Source organism: Liolophura sinensis, chromosome 11, assembly GCF_032854445.1.
Source record: "Liolophura sinensis isolate JHLJ2023 chromosome 11, CUHK_Ljap_v2, whole genome shotgun sequence".
NCBI lineage: Eukaryota > Metazoa > Mollusca > Polyplacophora > Chitonida > Chitonidae > Liolophura > Liolophura sinensis.
Genome location: NC_088305.1, coordinates 8,218,386 through 8,241,037, shown reverse-complemented (window position 1 = coordinate 8,241,037; position 22,652 = coordinate 8,218,386). Strand labels below are relative to the sequence as shown.

General features: G+C 40.9%; 1 protein-coding gene across 1 annotated transcript; it reads left to right on the top strand.

Annotated features, from left to right (window-relative positions):
* Positions 1-630: 630 nt before the first annotated feature.
* Positions 631-11,701, top strand: LOC135477821 (uncharacterized). The gene is made up of 9 exons (XM_064758026.1): positions 631-713; positions 1,770-1,896; positions 2,665-2,811; positions 4,006-6,169; positions 6,919-7,074; positions 7,666-8,157; positions 8,969-9,180; positions 10,100-10,184; positions 11,259-11,701. Exons 1-9 carry the CDS (start codon positions 631-633, stop codon positions 11,699-11,701), a joined length of 3,909 nt encoding a protein of 1,302 aa, XP_064614096.1.
* Positions 11,702-22,652: the final 10,951 nt, after the last annotated feature.

Below are 22,652 nucleotides of genomic sequence, written 5' to 3'. Positions count from 1 at the left end.
AACAATTATACGAACTTTTCCACGAGTTTTGCCAGGTTTCCCCCACCTATTGACCGCCGTGCACACAGCGAAGCAAACGCAATATGTTTGGGTACAGCGTCAAACCCTGGTCAAATAAATAAAAAAGTATATTTCGTAGATAAATTTAACAGCTGAATCAAATATCTGAGCAGTGAGTTACGTGATGTAGTAATATATACGTGGACTGGAAAGACATGAATAAACCTAGTAATGTACGTATTAAGATTTGTATTAGACAAAATCTTGCACAACTGTGAAAAGGTTAGCTGGGAATCAGGCTGCAAAGGTTGTGTGATACCTGACCATACGTTTCATATATTCAGCGGAACATATTAAGATACATAGTTTGTAACATGGAAACAGCATTTGGCAATCCGGAATAAATTAAATTTGAGCCGTTTGCATGTCGCATAAGACTAATTACCCATAAACACAACTCGATTTAACGCTACAGGCAGACCTCGTTGACATTTGGATTCTCCCTATTGTTTTTGCTGTGGTAAACTTAACATCTACACGGAATCTGTTAAATGTACATGTGTTCCATTCATCAGAATTTCCCTCAATCCATTTCAGGGCCTAGTTCCCGCGGTGGTATTTGTTCTCATGATGGTATTTGTGACGTCACAAAAAGTTTCCTTTGTCTGGACCCTTCGAGTGTTACGTAATCCCGCAATCAGCATTGAGACTGGGTAAGGCTACAGCCAGTGTGTTGCCAATCGTCAACTGGACATCATTTTTAGCAGAATTTCAACAGTTCATACTGCATTATATGTGCCAATAGCGAGAAAAGAGTGGGGGGTGGGGAAACTTGCCATTCGTAATCAACACGATTTTGTGTTTGTCTTATTGTTAACATACATTGTAAGTGCAAATAGACAGATATCACACAGACACTTAGACATGGACGAACATATATTACACGGATAGAGGCGGTTTTAGAAAGATGCATGAGCAGGAAAACTGGATATGTAAAGGACAATTAGTGCTGAGAAGCGGAGGCCATTAGATCAGTGTTACAAGCAGTTCAGTAAATACTGTACTAAACAATACAAAGTTACACAGAGTTAAGTAAGCCCTGTACTAACTACAAGACAATATGTTAGAACTTCTTACATTGTAATAAGAAGGCAGCAATAGCCTATGAGGATTTTAGAACGTAGAGATCTGAAAACACACTCCATGGAAGAGTAAGGCAATCCAACTTAATTAAGCCTGCGTAAAACTATATTCTTGGATGATTGTACATCATGCAATCAAATAACAGATGGCCAAATGGACATATCGGACAGGCGAATGCTTCATAGAGTAATTTCTAAAGGAGCAATCTAAATAAGCACCCTGGAACTAAGACATCAAACAAAGTGAAAACTTGGGTCTCTGTCATCATGCGAATGAAAGAAAATAAAAGCAATTCACTGATGTTAACCCGACAGGGTTGCAATTCGCGATACTGACTGTCTAAAAAAAACGTGAGCAATACAAGCTCACTCGGCGATTATACCAGGCCAAAAGTCGTAGTTCATCCAAGTATAAGTTAGATGTGTTTCTTTTTGGAAAATTCACTATGTCAAAAGTGAAACTGACAATATGCATTACACTTCATGCGTGTGTTTGTATAAGTGAAGAATTTCGAAATTCAACCCCAATCATATATATGTAAAACATAAAGTACTACAACGTCTTCTGTAAAAAAAATTTCTAGACTCTACTTTTCACACATGTGTCGTTGGTTCATTTTTTTTCAGATACCTGACAGTCGCCATGCTTGTTCTTGCACCCTACCTGTTCTCGCTGATCCAGCTGTTCTGGAACATATCTTATTTGACGAAGTCAAATACACCAGAACTTCCGCACTGGAAAGATATGCTACTGGTAAAATTTGTCTTTTCGACTGTATCTAAATTTTGGAATCCTTTAAAAGAACACATGTTTTTTATTAACATCTGGTGAGTTTTATGATAAGTCAATAGTTACATAGTTTCAAATATTTATTTTATTTATTTATTTATTTATTTGATTAGTGTTTTACGCCGTACTCAAGAATATTTCACTTATGCGACATTATGATGGTGAAAGGAAACCGGGCAGGGCTCGGGGGGGAACCCACGACCGTCCGCAGGTTGCTGGAAGCCAGCATGAACTGGATAGTTTCAAATGAAACAAGCTTTCGCTTAAGGAGGCGATAGATCCAGGGTAAATCTTGGGTCGCGTCATACCTAAGACATTAAAAGAGGAAGTTCTAACTTCCTCACTTGGCGTTCAGCATGAAGGAGATAGTGCAACGACTGGTTGACCCGCTTAAGTAGAATGGCTCGACGGGGCGGCTTACTTGCCTTCGGTAAAAGTCGTCTTGTTGAAGAAGCACGAGATAAAAGAGCGGTGGAAATCTGTCCTTTAACAAGGGGGTGAACTACATGCACTCTAAGGACTCTTTCGTCGTTATATGACTGAAAAATTTATTAAATACGACGTTAAACCCCAAGCACTCACTCACCGACTCAAATGAGACATTTAAAATTGTATACTATTGGTATACATTGGTATGAATAGTATTTGTTTTGGACGTCTTTATCAAAAATTCTAGACTTTTCTAGTCCCATATACGAAGAGCAACGGGGAAAACTTTTCTCTACTATGCAGGGCGTCTTTCTCAGCATCGTGGAGGGAACATGCGTTGTGGTTTTTACGATAGAGGTCGCTGCACTGCTTCCGGTCTACGTTTTACTACCGCTTCTGAATGCTGTCTTCGCCATTCCCATGTTGCAGGATTTGATTACAAGGAGTAAGGTATGTGTAAGTCACTAATCACAAAATATTTTCCGTGCAAACTGTTTAAGTTTGGAGGAATCGGTATGGGTCATCGAATTATTACTTTATATGATTGCACCCTGTTTCGCTTCCCTGTCGGTGATGAAGGTTTACTTGTGCAGGAAGCCAGGTTAAAGCGTGGGAAACCACCACGGGTACTTAGCATACCCAATGAAGTCAGAATTATTCCAAACTATAGAGTAAGTTTAAATTGCATCAACTCGTTTTATTTTGGTTGATAGTCTGTAAAGTTTGATTGCGTTTTATATGAATCGACGAAACTATCCAGCTGCAGCTGTTCTTGGGTCTAAATGGTGCAGTTAGCAATCTATACGGCTTGTTCAGCACTTCATGAAATCTTACATGAAGTGCAATTAAATAAACAAATAATTAATGTCAAAAAACCGACAGCCTTGGCCAATGTAAAATTTTTCCAATATATGACACGCCTTCTGATGGACACGTGCATGTATCAAGGAATGTTTTTGGATACCGGAATACTTCCTTTTAACCTTTTCAAAGGCGTTATCACTTCCGGAAAGAGACAAAATGGCAATTTTCATGACTTCATGACTTTCAGTGTTCCGTAGCACATATACCCTGTACTTTCCGCGTTCCAATAAGAGGCGTTCACTGTTCAGTATCATCTACATACGGTATCCCCAAATTGACAGTATGTCTTGGTGAAACGTGTTGTTTCCGTCATATTTAGATAGATATTTATTTATTTATTTGATTGGTGTTTTACGCCGTACACAAGAACACTTCACTTATACGACGGCGGCCAGTATCATGGTGGGAGGAAACCGGGCAAAGCCCTGGGGAAACCCACGACCATCCGCAGGTTGCAGACAGATCTTGCCACGAACGACTTAGATCAATAAGCCCCAGAAGATGGGTTATGGCATTGGATGTGACCGCACAATAATTAAGGCCTACACAAGTCCGTTCCAAGCTGTAAAGAAACACGTCACTCAAAACCGTTACTACGTTCATGTCCATGAGCTACATCTTTGTATTCCGTCATATTTCAGCGGTATTTGCCGTGTTTGCTAATTGATTCCTTGGAAACCACTTATTTGACCAATTATTTGGTTTGTGATGAATTTATGAAACGGAACACCACAGCCATTTTGTTTGATATGAGCTAATATACACTTTGTACCTCCCCAGTCTAGAGAGTATACCATCGAAAGGGGGAAACCTGAGAACGACATCATTGAGCTGGAGGCAGAATCGCCCTGCCCCCGTGCCTGCAGCTGTGTCTTCAGCCTCATAACGTTGTTTCTACCAGCGCTCCTAGCTTGCGTGTTGTACTTCACCGGCTGCGTTACCTGGTTCCAAGCAACCTGCTTAGGGGTAACCCTGTTCTGCCTGTCCGTTGTGTGGTCTCCTAGAATTCAGATGCAAATTCTGACGACGAAATACGGTCTGGAAAACACACCCCGAAGGATTCAGGGCCTGTATCATCTGGTAAAACTGATTGCCATCGTAACATGTTTATTGATATACATCAAGCTGAGCTATGCTAACCAAACTTATGGCTATGTGTACGATCAGTTTAAACAGAGACTGCCCAGTCTTGCAAACAGAGATATACTTTTTCCACTGCTCATGAATTTTTTCAGCGGCCTTGGCTCCCACGGATTATCATACGCTGCCGTTGGACTTTGCCTACCTTTAGCTGGCCTTTGTCTACCCATGATCCTATCCACGCTGACAACGATTGCCCTGTGCTTAACGTACTTGGGTCCTCACGTATATACTGTGGACGAGTTGCGAGGCTTTGGCCCTCTTGTCCCCTTTCTGGCCGCAGCCGGGATAACAGCTTTGATCTGGGCCATACCGTTCGTCATCAAGTGTTCCGAAATGGTGGAAAAGCCAAAACTTTTGAATGCTCCTTTTGAAGTTATGTTCTTGAACTACGGTTGGAACAGTGTGTTTTTCGACCAGTATCTCTTTCTGAGTTACAGAGCGGATGGCTTCGGTAGGATTCCGAAGACTAAACTGTACGCGGAGCAGTCTAGAAGTATAATATTTGTCTGCACGACAATGTACCACGAAGCCGATTACGAGATGGAGCGGATTTTAATGAGTATTCAGAAACTTTCTGACAGCGACCAGTTCAAAAATGTCAAACTGGAAGCGCATGTATTTATGGACAATGGCTGTGATGGTTTAGTGCTGAAAGAATTCGCTCAACAGCTCGTTTCCTTAATCACGGAAAAGTTGGAGTTGAAAATTCACGACGCAACTCGCTTCGAGACACCTTACGGTATACAAATCAGCTGGACTTTACGAGGCGGTCTTCCGCTCTGTGTTCATCTGAAAGATCCAAAGAAAGTAAAAGCCAAAAAGCGCTGGTCTCAGGCTATGTACATAAATTACATGATGCGGTACAGGACTGAAATGTTGTCAGAACGCGAGAGGAAAATTCTGCGTCAACAGCAGCCTAAGCAAGGTCAAATGTTCGTTGATTATTCCAGTGAAATAGAATGGAGGAAAAACGCTCATCTGATAAATTATCTGAACCCTGGTTATGTCGACGAAACTGTCTGCGAAGAGAAGAAAGGTGTGTTAGCTCAGAAGCTGGACAAAATTGGTTATCCCACTCCCGTGGACCTCCACAATACTCAAGTGGACAACAGCACGGAAAAACAGGACAGTGATGATCAAGGTTTGGGATCAAGCGCTTCCGATGAGACGGCATCGTCGGTAAGCGGCTCTACTGGCGGAGACACGGAGTGTGAAGGAGAAAAAGGATCAACGTCCGATTCTTGTCATCAGAATGGATCCTCCGATGACGGAATCGTCAACGAAGGATTCGAAGCTGACGACTCCTCTTCTGAAGAGTCCACAAAAGCCTTCAGTAGCGAAGCTATCGGCAAAGACATAAGAAAACAGATAACGGACAAACACCCATCGGTGGAAAGGAAGAGATCTCGACAAAAATCTGGCGGAGCGGATAAAAAGGAGAAACGTCCACTTGAAACAAAGGAATCTGGTCTCGAAGTAGAGTTGCCGAAATCAACCAGTGCTGAAAGTAAACCAGAAACGCTGTCCTGCACGTGGGATGAGATGAAAAAACCCATGGCTGATCCTGTCGTTGATTCGGTTTCCACTAACGCGGTTCAGTTCGAGGATCCAATCTGGAGCGATGATCAGACGTACATCCTGGCAACGGATGCCGACATGGAATTTAAACCGGAAGCAGTCTTGGAACTTTTAAACCTGTGCAACTGGGACAAACGTCTTGGGGGTGCCTGCGGGAGAACACATCCAATCGGAAAAAAGAACGGTCCAATTGTTTGGCACCAGATTTTTGAATATGCAAAGGGTAAGTGAACAAGAATTTGTTTGACATTGTTTTAACCAAAAAAAAAAAATTTCTTTTTGCCCTCCTGTTGCCTCCGTTATCCGGTTGTCTACTAGTTAATTTGTACCCCCCTCAAGTACAAATAGCGGCCTCATTCATACAGTTATTAATTATTGACTTTAAATTGACCTTATCTTCAGCAATGGATAACATTGTGAATTATGACCATTGGCAACGAGAGTACATACAGGTGATAGTTTCAGACATATGCTAGAAAGTGTGCGTTACTTTTACATCCTAGATACAGATGTAAATGTAGTTCTATTCGTTCCATCAATTTACCACGACCAATCTGGGCGTCATGGGTTTCCACCACTCTGCCCGGTTTCCTTCCACCACAATGCTGGCTGCCGCCGCATAAGTGAAACTTTCTTGAGAATGGCGTAAAACGCAGATCAAATACATAAGTAAATCCATCATTTTTATGAGCTGAAATGACTCTGTAGGCTTATCCCATTGAAAACGGTTTGTTGTGTGCTTTGCCACGTTTGTGTGTGTTTCATTGTAAACATGGATACCTGTACCTATTCAGTGCTGAAGGTGCCTTCGCTGTTAGCATGATAGTCCATAAACATATAGCCTATGAATTTGACGTTGAATATTGTTTTGCGGATTGTGATTTCGATACTTCGCTTAATGCGCCCATTGCCAAAGGAATTTCATAGTCACAGGAAAATCATGTAAAACATTAATTTGCTTTGTTACTTCAGACTTTTGGATGATCAAAAACGCCCAAAACGTAATCGGATCCGTGATGTGTGCCCCCGGCTGCTTCAGTTTGTATAGAGCCACGGCCATTCGTCAAGTAATGGCGAAGTACTCGAAACCAACGCTGACGCCATTCACGGTTTACGTCAAAGACACTGGTAAGACACTTGGTATGCAGGTGACAACTAAATCCATACAGAAACTTAAACATGACGTCACTGAGTTCTGGTTATTTTTCCTCTGTGAGACGGAACGCGTATATGTTCTGTCACGCCAATTTTCTCTACGTGTAATTGATTCATGTACGGTGTACTGGTATATCGTTGTATTCAAGAGGTCTTGTCTTCTCTGTGCCCTGAACGCCAGGTGATGTGAGAAAGTATGAGGTTTCGCACGGCTTTGTTCTGTATACATTCAACCACAAACCTCAACGTTTTTGCATCACTGAAACGTTGCCGTTCTTAAAACCGCTATGGTTTTGATTATATGCGCTCGGTTGATTAGCGCGCTAGTGCAGTGTAATGACCCAGGAGTCTCTCACCAATGCGGTGGCTGTGAGTTCAAGTCCATTTCATGCTGGTTTCCTCTCCGGCCGCACGTGGAAACGTCTTCAGCAACCGGCGGATGGTCGTGGGTTTTCTGCGGGCTCTGATCGGTTTCCTCCTACCATAATGCTGGCCGCCGTCGTATAAGTGAAATATTCTTGAGTAAAGCGTAAAACACAAATCAAATAAATTGATTATATGCAGGTGAAGACCGCTGGATGGCCACCTTGATGATGATCCACGGCTGGAAGCTCCGCTACTCGTCTTTCGCTCACAACACCACCTACTGCCCAGACACTTTCGACGAGTTCCTCAAACAGCGGCGCCGCTGGGTGCTTTCTGACGTCGCCAACGCCTTACTTGTAGTTCAGAATATCAAACGCCTTATACGTAACAACGAGTGCTTCACGTTCGTCTATGTGGCCTATCTGCTCAACATGTTCCTCAACAACATCATTACGCCGGGCTCGGCCATTGTCATGATTACGGCGGGTATGGACTTGGTGTTCGACATACCCTATATCTACACTACTGTGCCCCTCGCTTTCGTCGTCTTCCTCTATTCCATTTTCTGCACCCGGGCGTCTGTGCGAGCTCAGACATTGTTCACGATCGGGCTGACAGCTGTCATGGGCTGCACGTTTTTCGCTATCGTGGTCTGGGGTTCAACTTCCATTATCAAAGGAATAATCGAAGGTGCGTAAGTTGTTATTTGTCCATTTATCGGAGCTTCACAGTCAGTCCGTCTCTCTGTCCGTCTTTCAGTTTCTTTCTCCATGTCTGTTTTTGTATATGTATTCTTTTTTCTTGCATTTCTGTCTGTCTGCAAGTCAGTTTGTCTGCCTACCTCCGTGCCTATCTGTCCATGTATAAGAATAGATGACATGTTCCCGTGTGTCTGTCTGCGCGCCAGTGCCTGGCTGTCTGTCTGTGTGCCATTGTGATTAGTACTCTGCGTGGGTATCTGTGCTCTAGTCTGTTTGGCTGGCTGGTTTCGTGTCTGTTTATTTATTTATTTATTTATTTATAATAATTGGTGCTCCACGAATTCATACGAATTTTTCATATGATTAGGATTATTCATGCATGGAAGTGCAACATCCCAAGGCAATCTGAATTCAATATCCTGGGGAAAATATTCTTGTGACGTTTAACTTCTAGTATGTTACGTGAAAAGTGAAAGCACAACGATGAAAACATGTCATCAGTATAACAGCGCTGAAAGATTTCAATTAGAGGAGTTGAACCCCAAGCATACATATACATTCAATTAGATGACCTAGTCAAGACTAACCTGTAGCTCATAGTTGGACGGAAGTATTAACAAAGATTGTCAATTTAAATTTTCACACGGCTTGACTAGAGATTAAACTCGTATCTTGCTTTCGATTTCTTTCGAAGAGGACGCTCTGTTGACCCGGCCATGGTAATATGGTTGGGAAATCCGCTACGGAAAGATCTCCACCTCTTTATTTACTGCCCTCTGTTTCTACTCTCTCACACACAGATATAATCGCCAGTGACTTGAAGTTTCAACAGCATTACATTATCCTCATGCTTACGATTAGTCTGGTTTACTCTGCGGTGTTTCATCCTCGGGAAGCCTATATGATTATCTACGGTCTGGCTTACGTCTTTATTTTCCCTGCCATGCATATCCTCCTCCCAATCTACGCAGTCTGTAACATCGTCGACCAGAGTTGGGGAACAAGAGACACGGTAAGATCGTTTAAAATTCAAACACAGCAAGAATTCAAATGCGTTTGCGTTATTTTGAAATGAGTACCCTGAGAAAACTCCAGAGCAATCTATCAACCATATGTTCCTCGCCTGTTCTTACTTTGTCTTTTAGCATTTTCAATTAAGATCTTCTTACACATAGGCCTACTCATCTATTCAAGGGAGAATACTCTGTTAAGCTATGTTTGCACAAGTAGGTCATATAGATGGGGATTTCCCAATATTACGTGACTGTGATCTGCAGGCTATGACCCACTGGTACATCCACCACACAGTTTCGCATATTCTTCCCTGGATAGCTGAATAAAATCTATACATTACATTACAATGACAAAACATATTTTCCCTATGTTATGAAATGATGCACATCTTGGCCATGCTCTGTAAAGGATGTAATATTTACAACTGATACATTGTCTTTCGTGCGTAAAGAATGGATTATGATACACTATGTAATTAACGATCAGATACAGGTTATGATAAGCAAATAATTGAGGAAAAATCATATATTCCACTATAAATAAAATTAATAGAAAGAGGTTAAATTTTCTATGATTCTTGTCCTTAGGTATTCTTTCTTGTATTCTGTGTGTCGCGTCCTGACATGACGTATATCGATTTCTGTTGTTATGTGTTGTGTATTACTTTGCCAGTCTCTTTATTTTCAAGCGTGTTGAAAACTGTAATTGTCAGACGGATATATAGATCGTATGGGGCATTTCATATGTATAGTGATTTATTTATTGATTTGATAAGTTTTAGACCTTACTTTCACTTATTCGATGACGGTAGATACAGAGTGTCTCACCAACAGGTGAAGGACCCGGTTTGGCCAAGTACATGTATCGTAATCATTTATTCCTGACTTTGAATTCGCTTTTTAAATTTTGCCTTGTAGAATGTTGCTAAGAAACCAGCTGTCCCTTGTGTGTTTTCGTGTTTCGTTCGGAGAAGGAAGAACAAAAAATCTCGAAAAGAACTTGGTGAGTGAATACTTTTCATTCATTTATTTATTATTTATGATTTACGCCATACACTTGAATATTTAATATACATATCGATGGCTGAAGCGGGTCGTAGCCAACTGGTTAAGCTGTTTACCTATTATTCGTAAGGCCACTCTAGACGTGAATTCAATTCCATTCTTAGGCGGAATTTTATCATTTTTTTTTTTGCTTCCATTATGTTCAAAACCTTGGTGGTGATTTGGAGCTAATGTGTATGATCTTACATGAAGCAGGCTGGGGAACTCCCACCTTGCACTCATACTGCGTAAGTCACACGTTGAAAAACGCCAAAAAGCTCCTCAGATTTAGTGGTTTACTTCAGCTATTCCGCTTTCTCCCACCTGTAAAACTAGCCGCCATCCTGCAACTGAAAATATCTTGAGTAAAACATTACACGTATAAGTGCCTCGATTCTCATGGATTCCAATCTGATAAAAACATGACATTCGCTGACATTTTTTACATAGTATTTGTATAATACTTCATTCTCGTGAATGACATTTGTTTTCCTGAAGATTTTTGACTTATACGAGGGCGATCACTTTTAAGAACCACCCCCCTTCGGCAGGTTATTGAACAATTTTTACCAGTGTGACGTACAAATATGCAAGTTATGTTGGTGAAATAATCAATTAAGGATTATGGCGTAAGGCCTACTGGGCAATATTGGGTTAAATCTGTAGAGGACTAGTGTCTCCAACGAAAAATCCTTCGTCGACTGATTATTGTCGCCCCTGCCAAAAAACGAAAAAATATTTTCAAGGCTGGGAGTAAGATTTATTTATTAGTTTACTTGATTGGTGATTTATGCCGTATTCAAGAGTATTTCACTTCTACTATTGCAATCAGCTTTGTGGTAGGAGGAAACCGGGAAGAGGCAGCTTGAAACCCACGACCATCCGTAGGTTGCTGACAGACCGGGAGTGAAATAAGTAATGAAACGTATACTGCTAATATCATACTGCTCTGACAAATCGTTGAAGTTAACAATACCATACCCTTGTGTCACTCGACGGAATCAGTTACCTACCCTTGATTTTATAATTACAGATGGCGCTGACGAGAGTCAATCTCAGTCTGACTGCCTTGTTGAGGAACTAAAACCCATGCAAGAGGGCAGCGAAGAGGAGAAGAAAGAGTACGAATTCTGGAAACACCTGAAGAACACGTTACTGGGGAACGATGTGAATACAGGTCTGGGGAAAGTGGAATTGGCCGAGAGATTGCGGACGATGCGGAACCGGTGTACGGTTGGCTTGATGAGTATCAACCTATTGTGGCTGTGCATTCTGTCCGTGTTTTACATTGGTATTTCGTCTCCCCTGTCCAGACTGAATATATACGGGCTTATAGCTGGCGCTCTGTACGGTTTCACCCTCACCATACAGGTTATAGGCCTCACCGCCTGCCGGTTAGACTTTCTGTTCAGGAAGCTCGCTCATAGGTTGTACGGTGACGAAAGGCCGATGTGGGTGAGTCAGAAAACGAACTAAAGAGCACGCCGTTTTCGCAAATAAATCTGTCTGTCACTCTGTAGTTATTGAGTAAAATTGCAATTTCAGTAGAACTGACTCGGAGTTTAGCCTAGGGCAATCAACCACGCACGGGAAAGTCACTCCAACTAGCAAACTACCAAAACAGTCCCCTGTAGAGCTGACCCTACAGTAACAGACTCTGTCGTTCATGCGCACCATTTCCGCCGAGTTTGCTAGGATAAGGCTGCAAATGTTACTTTCCCTGGCTTTTGACTCCTAAATATGATTTTTGCCTAAATAACAGACGCAGTGGTCATTCGGAGATGATGTATGGATGCACAGTATTAAAGAAAATAAATAAACAAAAATGATATCCGTTTAGGGAAAGAACAGACATAACTCAGCACGGTCAATTCTGAGTATACATATATTGTTTATAGGTTCGAAACGTAGGACATTGCATATGTATGTGCTTTGTTGTTTTTTTTATACTGCTGTCTGTGGGTTCGTGCTCTGCTTTATGTGAACAGTTTTGTTAGGTACTTGAGGTAGGACAGAGGTTTTTGTCCACTGACTACCATCGTATAAATGAAATATGTATGAGCCTACGGCAGAACATCAAATAAAAGTATAAACATAAATCATGGCTTGCCGTTTTTGTGATTGTGAGTGATACATATCGTTTTCCTATCAAGATTACGCATGCTTTGGGAATCATTGTATCTGGAAAGCGTAGGAAGGTAAACAAAAAATAAATAAAAAAAGAATGTCAAAAGCTGGAACCTGGTTAGGAGATTAGTCTTAAAACGAAAAATATTGCAGATGACGAAACTGAAAGATCTATGCTTCAAACCAGACATCCGTATACCGGCCGTCAAACAAAATGGACGTCACTTCGAAACCGAAGTTTAAAAGAAACCATTAAAGAACTAAGAAAGTATATAAAATAATCATAGACGTTAATTATAAAATATAGTCATAATTCATATCAATGTACTAAATCAGGATTAAATCATGAACAGAGAAGCAGTCAGCAGTTAATATTGTTGTTGGAAAGACACAAACATGTTCTCGGTGAATAAATGAAATTACTATTCAAACCGTGTACCATATTAAATGTAGTACACGTGCACAAGTTTTCGTTAATCAGCATATATATCTCAGTTTCGCTTTGATTACAACTATTCATATAGCCAACGTCGCGATCCAATACAACACGATGAATATACTTCCTTTAGTCCCGTGGCTAGGGGAATTAGACTTGAAACTGAATGACATGGATCCTGCATGCTCTGTCCTTATATACTTACTAGAGAATTATGCTTAGGCTTAAGAAACTTAGACTGAAGGCGTTTGATTGAATAACCTTGTCGCGCCAGTTTTTGCGGTAATAAATTGTGGTGTTGATGTAGACCAGTCGGTCAATCGTTTTTGACATCCAGATTTTCAACATGGGGCCTAAGGGCAATACAATATCACGATTGACAAAATTAAGCAATACCTTTCTCAGCAAATTCTTCTATGGTCGACCTGTTGCGGGACATCGTAGTTGTTGCGATTTTGGGCTTGTCTAATTGGTGGTATTTATGGCGGATTTCTTGCGAAACTTGCAGCATAAAAGCGATAAAAAATTTCAGATGTTACAGGCGTTTTATTTTCAACTATGGATGATAGTCATTCTACTAAAAATAATTCGTCTGTTGTACATATATATAGTATATAAGAATTTTCAATAAGCGTAGATTTTCTGATTCTCTTTCAATATTGCACGTGAAACTAGGTTTTATTCAGTCACCTATTTCACCAGGTAATTACTCTTTTTTTTTTTTTGGACAACACAAACAAATTCCTAGTTATTGAATGAAAAGTGAAATTTTATCTGTAAACTGGAATGTGAACATGTTATCCATTGTAACTCGCTGTTTACAAACAAATTCCTAGTTACTGAATGAAAAGTGAAATTTTCTCTGTTAACTGGAATGTAAACATGTTATCCATTGTAACTCGCTGTTGGGGTCTCCCTGGCTTAGTTGGTTAGCGCGCTAGCGCAGCGTAATGACTTGGGAGCCTCTCACCAGTGCGGTCGCTGTGAGTTCAAGTCCAGCTTATGCTGGCTTCCTCTCCGGCCGTATGTGGGTGCGTTTCCTCCGGGCTCTGCCCGGTTTTCCTCCTACCATAGTGTTGGCCGCCGTCGTATAAGTGAAATATTCTTGAGTACGGCATAAAACACCTATCAAATAAATAACTCGCTGTTTCCGCCGAGGTTTCAAGTCCAGTCGAAAGGAGGTGGTTTTCTCCAGGCTCGGTCCGGATCCATTCATGTGTATGGCCGCCGTGTCATTCTGCTGGCTAGTTTGAAACGGAACCGTACACTTCAGTATTATCTCCACGCGTGATACACACCCCAGCTGTTCTAGTGCTCCTATGTGTCCTTTAGATCTGCCTTGTAAAAGCTGGTAAAACCTGGAACAGACATCAAGGGGTGACAACTCATACCTAAAGTGATTCAGGCGTAAGGTGTGTAGTTCATTCCTGCCGACTAGGTTTTGTGGGCAAACTCGAGAATTAAGGTTAATTCAACTTGTATCCAAGCTGCCATGGCACGGGAAAAGGTGAGGATTGAAAACTGACCCATTTGTTCTATGGGTGTAGTTTTGCAGAAGAACAACAAAGGTTGGCCACATCCACAAAGTGACATTCAACATTGCTGAGTGCTAAGGAAATCGTATCCAGCCTCTACAGCTGGTTTCATCCAGAATGTGATAGTCTTCAGCTAGTATACATTTTGCCAGCCAAATGCTCAAAATATTATACTAGATAGTGGGTCATAGCCCAGTATTCATCACATCAACTCCCTCGTAATATGCTTTGCTTTCCAGTGTTAAAAAACCTTTTTCCAGCGTAAACTGACGGCGTTTTCCAAAATTTTATGAACAGGAACAACAAACAGGAATTTAAAAATGATCAGATAGCAAAACAGAGTTTCTGAGACCAAGCTAACATTGTTGAGGAGAGGTTCCTCCAACCGTAAATTTTGAAATTTTTGTTTACCATAGTCACATGGATGCTATGGAGATTATCAGGTATTCTCAAGAACACTTTTTGATAAGCATGCAGGCAAGTTAATATACAAACTACAATGAGATACAAAATACTGCGCACAAATATATTGCACGTGGTAAACTTGTGAAATTTGGCCATTGTCAGTTTACCATTGTCATCACTACGTTCACTTCACTGAGGTGTTTGTCATTTGCTTGTATTCCCACATTTGCATATAATTCGACGTAGCGTGCCAAGAATTGCACTTCGTACAATATTATGGCTTCCTCACCGGCCGTACGTGAGAGGGTCTGTCAGCAACCTGCGGATGGTCATGGGTTTCCCCCCCGGGCTCTGCCCTGTTTCCTCCCACCATAATGCTGGCCGCTGTCAAATAAGTGAAATATTCTGAGTACGGCGTAAAACACCAATCAAATAAAATAAATCGTACAATATGATAATTCTTTTTGTAAATACTTCACAAGCAGAGACCTACGCAGCCTCTAGCACCATTGCTCACGCGTCATTAGTAACAAATGCGCAATGAGGTTAATTGCAATTTTTTAGACGCCACTAGTCTCGAATCATTCATCACATTTTATAGGCAACCACATCATTAAATTACCCAAGTTTGGTTATTTATCCTAATTCCTTCACTCACAAAGTTGTTATGTGTTTATATTGATTGACATTTGAGGAAGAGATTAATGAATTTATTTTGATCAGTATCTTTGCCTGGAGAGCTCTATAAAGGTAGAGACCCCCTACCCCGACCCCCAACCAACACCTTGACAACAAATCAATTCTTGGCGCCAACGTGTGTAACTGCGTTTATACGAAAACACAAATCTGTTTAAACCGAGAGATGAAACCAGAGCAATTTCCCCAAAACTGTAGCATCACAAAAGGTTTATGTCTAGCACCCACACCCGTCGTTAGATGAATGAAAGATGTCAGCAATGACAGACAGACAGTTTGAATTAACATAGAGCAGATTGTAGCAGCTAAAGTCTGCAGAATGGTCTTTATTCCTGTTTCCAGGTTACATGGTATATCGAAGCAATTTAGATAATTCCTTCCCATTTTGAAAATATTAGGGTAATATTCTTTTTTTATTTATTAGTTGCGACATGCAAATCGAGCTATCTGTCGATCCGTCGATGAATAGTCGGTAAGTATGTAGGTCCAATGTTTAACATCCTATGTTTTGACTATGGCAATTCGCTTGACCTGAGTGTTAGACGCCATCGACTTAATGATGTCAGCTATGGCGGGGTCGCACGCAGTCGTCAAGTATTTGTGACCTGTATTGTGAAGCTGGTCATTTTGCTCGATGAATGAAGCTATACAGACCCCGGGGAAAAACTGCCGTCGCTCTTCAGGTACCTATCTGGACTGTTGTGTTCGTTCGCCCACTGATTGGTCAATTTATTTTAAACTAGGGACTTGTAATTTGGTACCATTTATGCGTTTACAAGAACAGCTAAAATAAAACCCTGTCTGAGGTAAACTGACAGGAGGCCATATTTCACCGGTTGCGTGAACTATCCCACTGTCGTCACTGCTCTGGTTTTACTCTCTATGGTGTACGTCTATCACATTGTCATCGCTGCTCTGCTTTTACTCTCTATGGTGTACGTCTATCACACTGTCATCGCTGCTCTGGTTTTACTCTCTATGGTTTACGTCTATCACTCTGTCGTCGCTGCTCTGGTTTTACTCTCTGTGGTGTACGTCTATCACACTGTCATCGCTGCTCTGGTTTTACTCTCTATGGTTTACGTCTATCACACTGTCGTCGCTGCTCTAGTTTTACTCTCCATGCTGTACGCCTTCATTTATATCAGTACGCTTACCTGGTTGATGTGCCTGTCATTCACATGTACTCTAGTTGTTGCATGGAATTCGACGCTGCGTGGCAGGAGTTGTACTTCGTACACACAAAGAATAAGGTGAAAGGTAAGTTTATTTAAACACACTACACCTATTAACAGGGCCGGGTCCTCCGTGGCTCAGTTGGTTAGCGCTCTAGCGCAGCAGTCTCTCAACAATGCGGTCCCTCTGAGTCCAAGTCCAGCTCATGCTGGCTTCCTCTCCGGTCATACGTGGGAAGGTCTGTCAACAACCTGTGAATGGTTGTCGGTCCCCCCCCCCGGGCTGTGCCCGGTTTCCACCCACCATAATGCTGGCCGCCGTCGTATAAGTGAAATATTCTTGAGTACCGCGTAAAACACCAGTCAAATAAATAATAAATACCTATTAACAGTGAGATACGTTAACATTGGCAGCCAGCAATTTTTTGATGCCATTTTATCGGTTAGGGAAAGGTTTGGCTGTGCCTGCAGCTTGGATGAGAATACATACCAGTATTAGACCACACAGATTGCAGCCTATAAAAATGATTTTAAAATCAGAAGGTTCCAATAATAATAATAATATAACATTTGTACTCTGTGTCCAGCGTATTATTATAACTCTTGTTTCCGTCAGTTCCGAACTTTAGATGATATCGTAAGACAAATGTGTCCGACTTTTCAAGTTCGGTATGAAGGCCAAAGGGAATAATAGACACGTTGTAATGCTAAATGCGCCTGGCGTAGCTTTGCGACATTGCATCGCCGTGGTAGTTAAGTGGACGTACGACCCCGAGGGCTTTTCGTGTATGGGGGAACTGACCCCCATCCTTTCCTTCATGTACCACGTTGAAAACATAGAGTTTTAATACATACAAAACAAACTTTTCCACCTCCAAATTTTATTCTGTCAAACTACAATAAGCCCCAGAACTGCTGCTGAGTAATACCAAGGGCTTGAGATTGGGGTGCAAAGACGGGTGTGGATCACATGAGGTTGAAGTAAGCTTTAACTCCCGTTTATCGTTCGTATTTGTCGCGAACATAATCCCGCGTCAGCTTGTAATCAGTTGTAAGTTACTCCCTAACCTACCCAAAACGAATCTGAGATAATCTGACCAGATTTGCCTTTTGTTGGTTTGCCTGATCTTACGGTCACGAACTTGAGATAATCGACGGAGATTTGCCATTTGTTGATTCGCCTGATCTCTCCGTCACAATCGCCCTTTCCAACCAAATTGATTTCTTTATTACTGAAAAACCATTCACCCAGCTCTGGCTGTGAGACTTCATTTTACTAAGAAACTCTTCATTCTTTGCTCTTCTCCAGCTGGGTGACTACATCATTACTCATAAACGCTTTGTTCTTGTATAGCTGGATGATTACATTATTTAACAATGACAAACACTTCTCTCGCTGGAATGACTAAATTTGCACTGAGAAACCCTTTTCCTTCTCTGGCTGTGATACTTCACTTCACCGTTGTTCTCAAGCTGGGTGGCTACAGTATTACTGAGAAACCCTTTGTTCTTCTATAGCTGGAAGCCTACATTATTCAATACTGACAAACCTTTCTCTATCCGGATTATTACAATATTACTGAGAAACCATTCTTCCTTCCCTTGATGACTACATCATGACGGAGTAACTTTGCATCTATCTAGTTGAAAGACTACTGTATTACGGGGTAAACGTTCGCACCTATGTACCTTTGAGATTTTATTACTGAGAAACTCTATTACCAAGAAACCCTTTGCTCTTCGCAATCTGGATGAAAACATTACTGAGAAACCTTTCGCTCTTCTCTAGTTGATATTGTGAAAAATTTACTTTAGCGTTGTTTAACGCTCTACTCAAAGATTAGGCAAACAAACAACATTTTAGATTCCTTATGACCGCCTTCGTATTCCCATGGTTGAGAATGCTTGAAGTAGGATTGAAACAAAAAATATTTTGGTCATGTTAACCCTTTCCTTATTCTTGAGTACGGCGTGAAACAAAAATCAAATAACTAAACAAATAAAGAAATAAAGCTCTCCAAAACAATTAACTTATGAAGTGTGAATAATAGATCAATAAAATAGTTTCACTACCAATGATGTACCTTTTCTTAGCATGTTGTTATAAAGAAGAAACGGTAAAATAGTAACGGAATTATATTGCAAACCAGCATATAACAAACAATACACATACATTTCACGTCGTACGTAACAATTTTTCAGTCATGTGATGGTGAGCAGTCATTATGTGTGTGCACATACACTATGTCTTCTTGTGGCGGGGTGAGTCAATGAGGCTAAAGTGCTGCCGCAGCTGAAGTATCATGCCGGAGACACCAGACATGACACCCCACTCAGTCATAATATACTGACACCGGGACAAGCAATCGTCTCTCCTTGCCGGGCAGCAACAAGTAACATTTTTAAAGCCTTTGTTATGACACGACACGGGTTTGATCCTCCAACGGACGATCTAACGATAAGGCCACCGAAGCGGTCTGTCATAAATATGTACATTTATTCCACTGTATTTGTATCAATTGCCCTTGATAAATTAAGGGTGTATAAATGTGTAGCTGGACAAAATGACAGTGGACAAGTATAATGCTACTTGAACTGCTCTGTAGACTGCGACGTGTAGACAAGTGATGTTATGAAGACGGATAATAATTTGCGTCATTATGTAAATGAAATAATCCAGCAAAAAACTGTTTGTGCTTATTTTGATCCAATTTCTTAGTGTAATCCGTGCAACTAACAAAACGCCTTTTCATGTTTGATTTATTTGGTGTGTTTATTTTGGGGGTTTTGTTCTTTTTTCTTATTAAATCATGCTGACACTGTAGACAGGTAAAACGAAACCAGTAGTTTTGTTTTAAATCATATTAATGGCATATCATAAACACTGAACCCGTATCTGACCGCCAAACATGACAACGTACGTATTCATCATGCTAAACCAACATATTGCGTGATATTCTGATTCCATTTGCAAAACACATAAGCATATATCTGAGTTGGCTGCAGTGTACATATAGTCTTGCGTGTACATTTTGTCTGTTTCCAACTCGAAAGCATCACGTTCGTTGCACTCTTAGGCGAAAGCCTTCCAATTAAAAGTAATCATCGATATTAAATTGTTAGTTTGTGTGTTTTTATTTAGCCCCGTTCTGCTAATTACGTGAAAGCAAATAGCCAGATTGTTTAGAGTGTGACTGTGTCTTGTTCGGCATGCTTGACATTTTGTTTTCCCCGCGACATGTTAACCCGGCTAACTGAGGACTGTCCAGGTTCCGTACCCTCATTAATAGGGAGCTATGCTAAACATGCGCCTCTGTGGATGCCAGGAACAAAAATACAGGGCGAGAATAGAATACTAGCCCTACTCTACAGGGCGTCACAGTAGACTGCGTATGGAAGTACAATGGTGATTTCCAAGACCGAATTCAAAAGGCTTCCGAGACATTAAACCCTCCAAATATTGAAAACTTTACTAGCTTGGCGGAGGGTATAGCGAGATAAGCCACTTTCTGTAAAATCACAAGTAAAGAAACAAGTAAAAAATCAAGCCGTACTGAAGATTTTTTTGTGACTACATTGCTCAGTAAAAAGCAGCGTTATTCGCCAGATAACCGGAGACCTTCGGGATGTGAAAACATTGCCGACCCCGAGAACGCCGGATTCGATCGCGCAGCATGGTATTCAACCGAGCAAGTAACGTCTACACTGCATTAAGAGATGTTTCTTTCTTGAAACTATGCGTAAAATCTCCACATCAAATATGATTTTAAAAAATGACTGAAAACGATAAACCAAGACGAAGTCCTTTCATTATGAAGTACATATGCATGGCTTAAAACAAGATGTTTTGTCTGTGAAAATCCATTACACGTTCAGAGATTAGATGTGAATGTTAAATGTGAATTCATGCAGCCCCTCGGGTGACTCATTTTTCACTTTTTCTATGGTTCAATCGACTGCAGTTAACCTTATAGGAGAAAAAAATCGTGTAATATGCCAACAGTAAACAGCACATGAAGTGACATAAAAAGAAGGGCCTATACAGCTGCAACAAAGTTTAAAGAATACCTCAAGCTAAGTAAGCAACAGTACATTGAAAACTATATCCAAAACTATCAAGTCCATTTTTTTTTAATTCTGGGTGGTTTATTTTGCACCAAGGTAAATGTAGGTGCATGTCATACATTGACGTCGCATTGACGTTTTCATCTATCATTAACTTAAAAGTTTCGTAACAAACACCGCTTTTACTGATGTCCGTTTGCTCTTTTCTTTCTTTTTTCTCTGACGGTTACATTGGATAAAATTGACCCCATTTGAGCGTGGTGATGGTAAAACACGAATTGTGTAAGTCCACATTTGATTTAATGATTAAAGATTAGTTGTATCCACTGACATTTGTTCATTTGCCCAACGTGTGTGATCACAGTTTCCTCACGTGATAACGAATTACGTGCAATGAAATGTGACAATTCTACATCGTATTTGCTACTAGCAATAATACCTGAATACATGTAAATATTTTCCTCATCCAACCCATGTTTCCTTTTTGTGATTTATTTGTACACCTTTGGGGTATTTTTGTTTTACAAGTACACCCTCCCGCCGCTTAGTAATCGCTTTATTGTGGTCGTAAGCAAAGCACATTGCCTTAGGCCTTTCTATTCGCCGTGACTGTAGTTGACGTGGAATTGCACAATAACAATGGCATACGAGCTCAAACGGAAGTAAACACCGGTTTCCATTGTCTACATGCCGCAATTATGCAAACAAGGAAACTGGACTGTTTTCATGATGAACGGCCATGTGATTCGACTGTGAAAGTCGTTGAAAACAATTACTGTCACATTTGGCACACTTTAAATCATATCGGATAACTAATATTTACTTAACAGCTACAGTTAAAATTAACTTAGCCAATAGGGTATTAGCGTTGGTCCTCTAGTAGCCTAATTACAGATTTCTCCGGAACGTAATGTTGACTGTCACTGTTTTACTACATCAGTTGTAGGCTGTGTGGATGTCGATCCCGTTTTCATAGTTTTAAGCCTACATCGCACCTGCTAGGTCGTGACTGCTATTCGTCAAAGTCCTTAATTTGTATTCACCCACACGTGTTAATGTCTGCCCTTCCTCGAGTCGTAATTTGTTGTCGTGGGCGATTTCGTGTAAGCTTTACCGTTGATGCAAACAGTCCCAGTTTTACATGCAACCAGGTCTTGGTCGGACCAAACTGTGGAGGGCATAAAATTGTGTAGGTGCCTTCTACCCAAAGCGCCCATCCGTAGATATGAGGCATTTCGCAAAGAGTTTATAAAAGCATGTCCACCCGTTGTCACATTTCTCGACATTTTTTGATCTCTAAGTTTTGCGTGGGGTGTCCAATGTAACTTGCGTATCCCTGCATCTAGAATTCATTATGGGACAGCCTTAAATTGCAGCGTTAAACATTAATAAAGTAAATAGGTGAAGGCATAGTACACCATAAAAATTAACAAATTAATAAATAAGTCCAGAGGTTAGTTCCATGCCAGGTCACATAATACCTGGTATACAAAATAAATACTCTTTAGCAGTATCTTTGTACATGTATTTTATAGTAAATACCTATTTAGACTGATCCTAGCCATAAATCCTACTCCCATTGTGGCTGACGGTCGAGCCATGGCCAGCGTACGATACGCGGTTCATGCACCTGCATACGAGTACCGTGACGCGATCCTCCGCCCATCGTGCACGAACCCTCGGCCGACCCTCAGCGGACCGTCAGCCCATGATCATTAAATGTTTTAACGCTGAATACGGAGCAATTTCCTGTAAACCGTCATGTCTGTTATGAACACCGTGATGGCTCACAGCATATTTATTACCGCAGATATTTCGCACAGAATTCCAGTTTTAATAGTTTGGGATTCCAGCTGTTATATTCGACCATCAATACGAACTGTTCTCTTGATTACAGGGGATTCAAGTTTGTACTGGGCGTCTCGAGTATAAGATACTTTGTTTTAATATAAATCATTTCACTAATTATTAGATAGCCAGCCTACTTA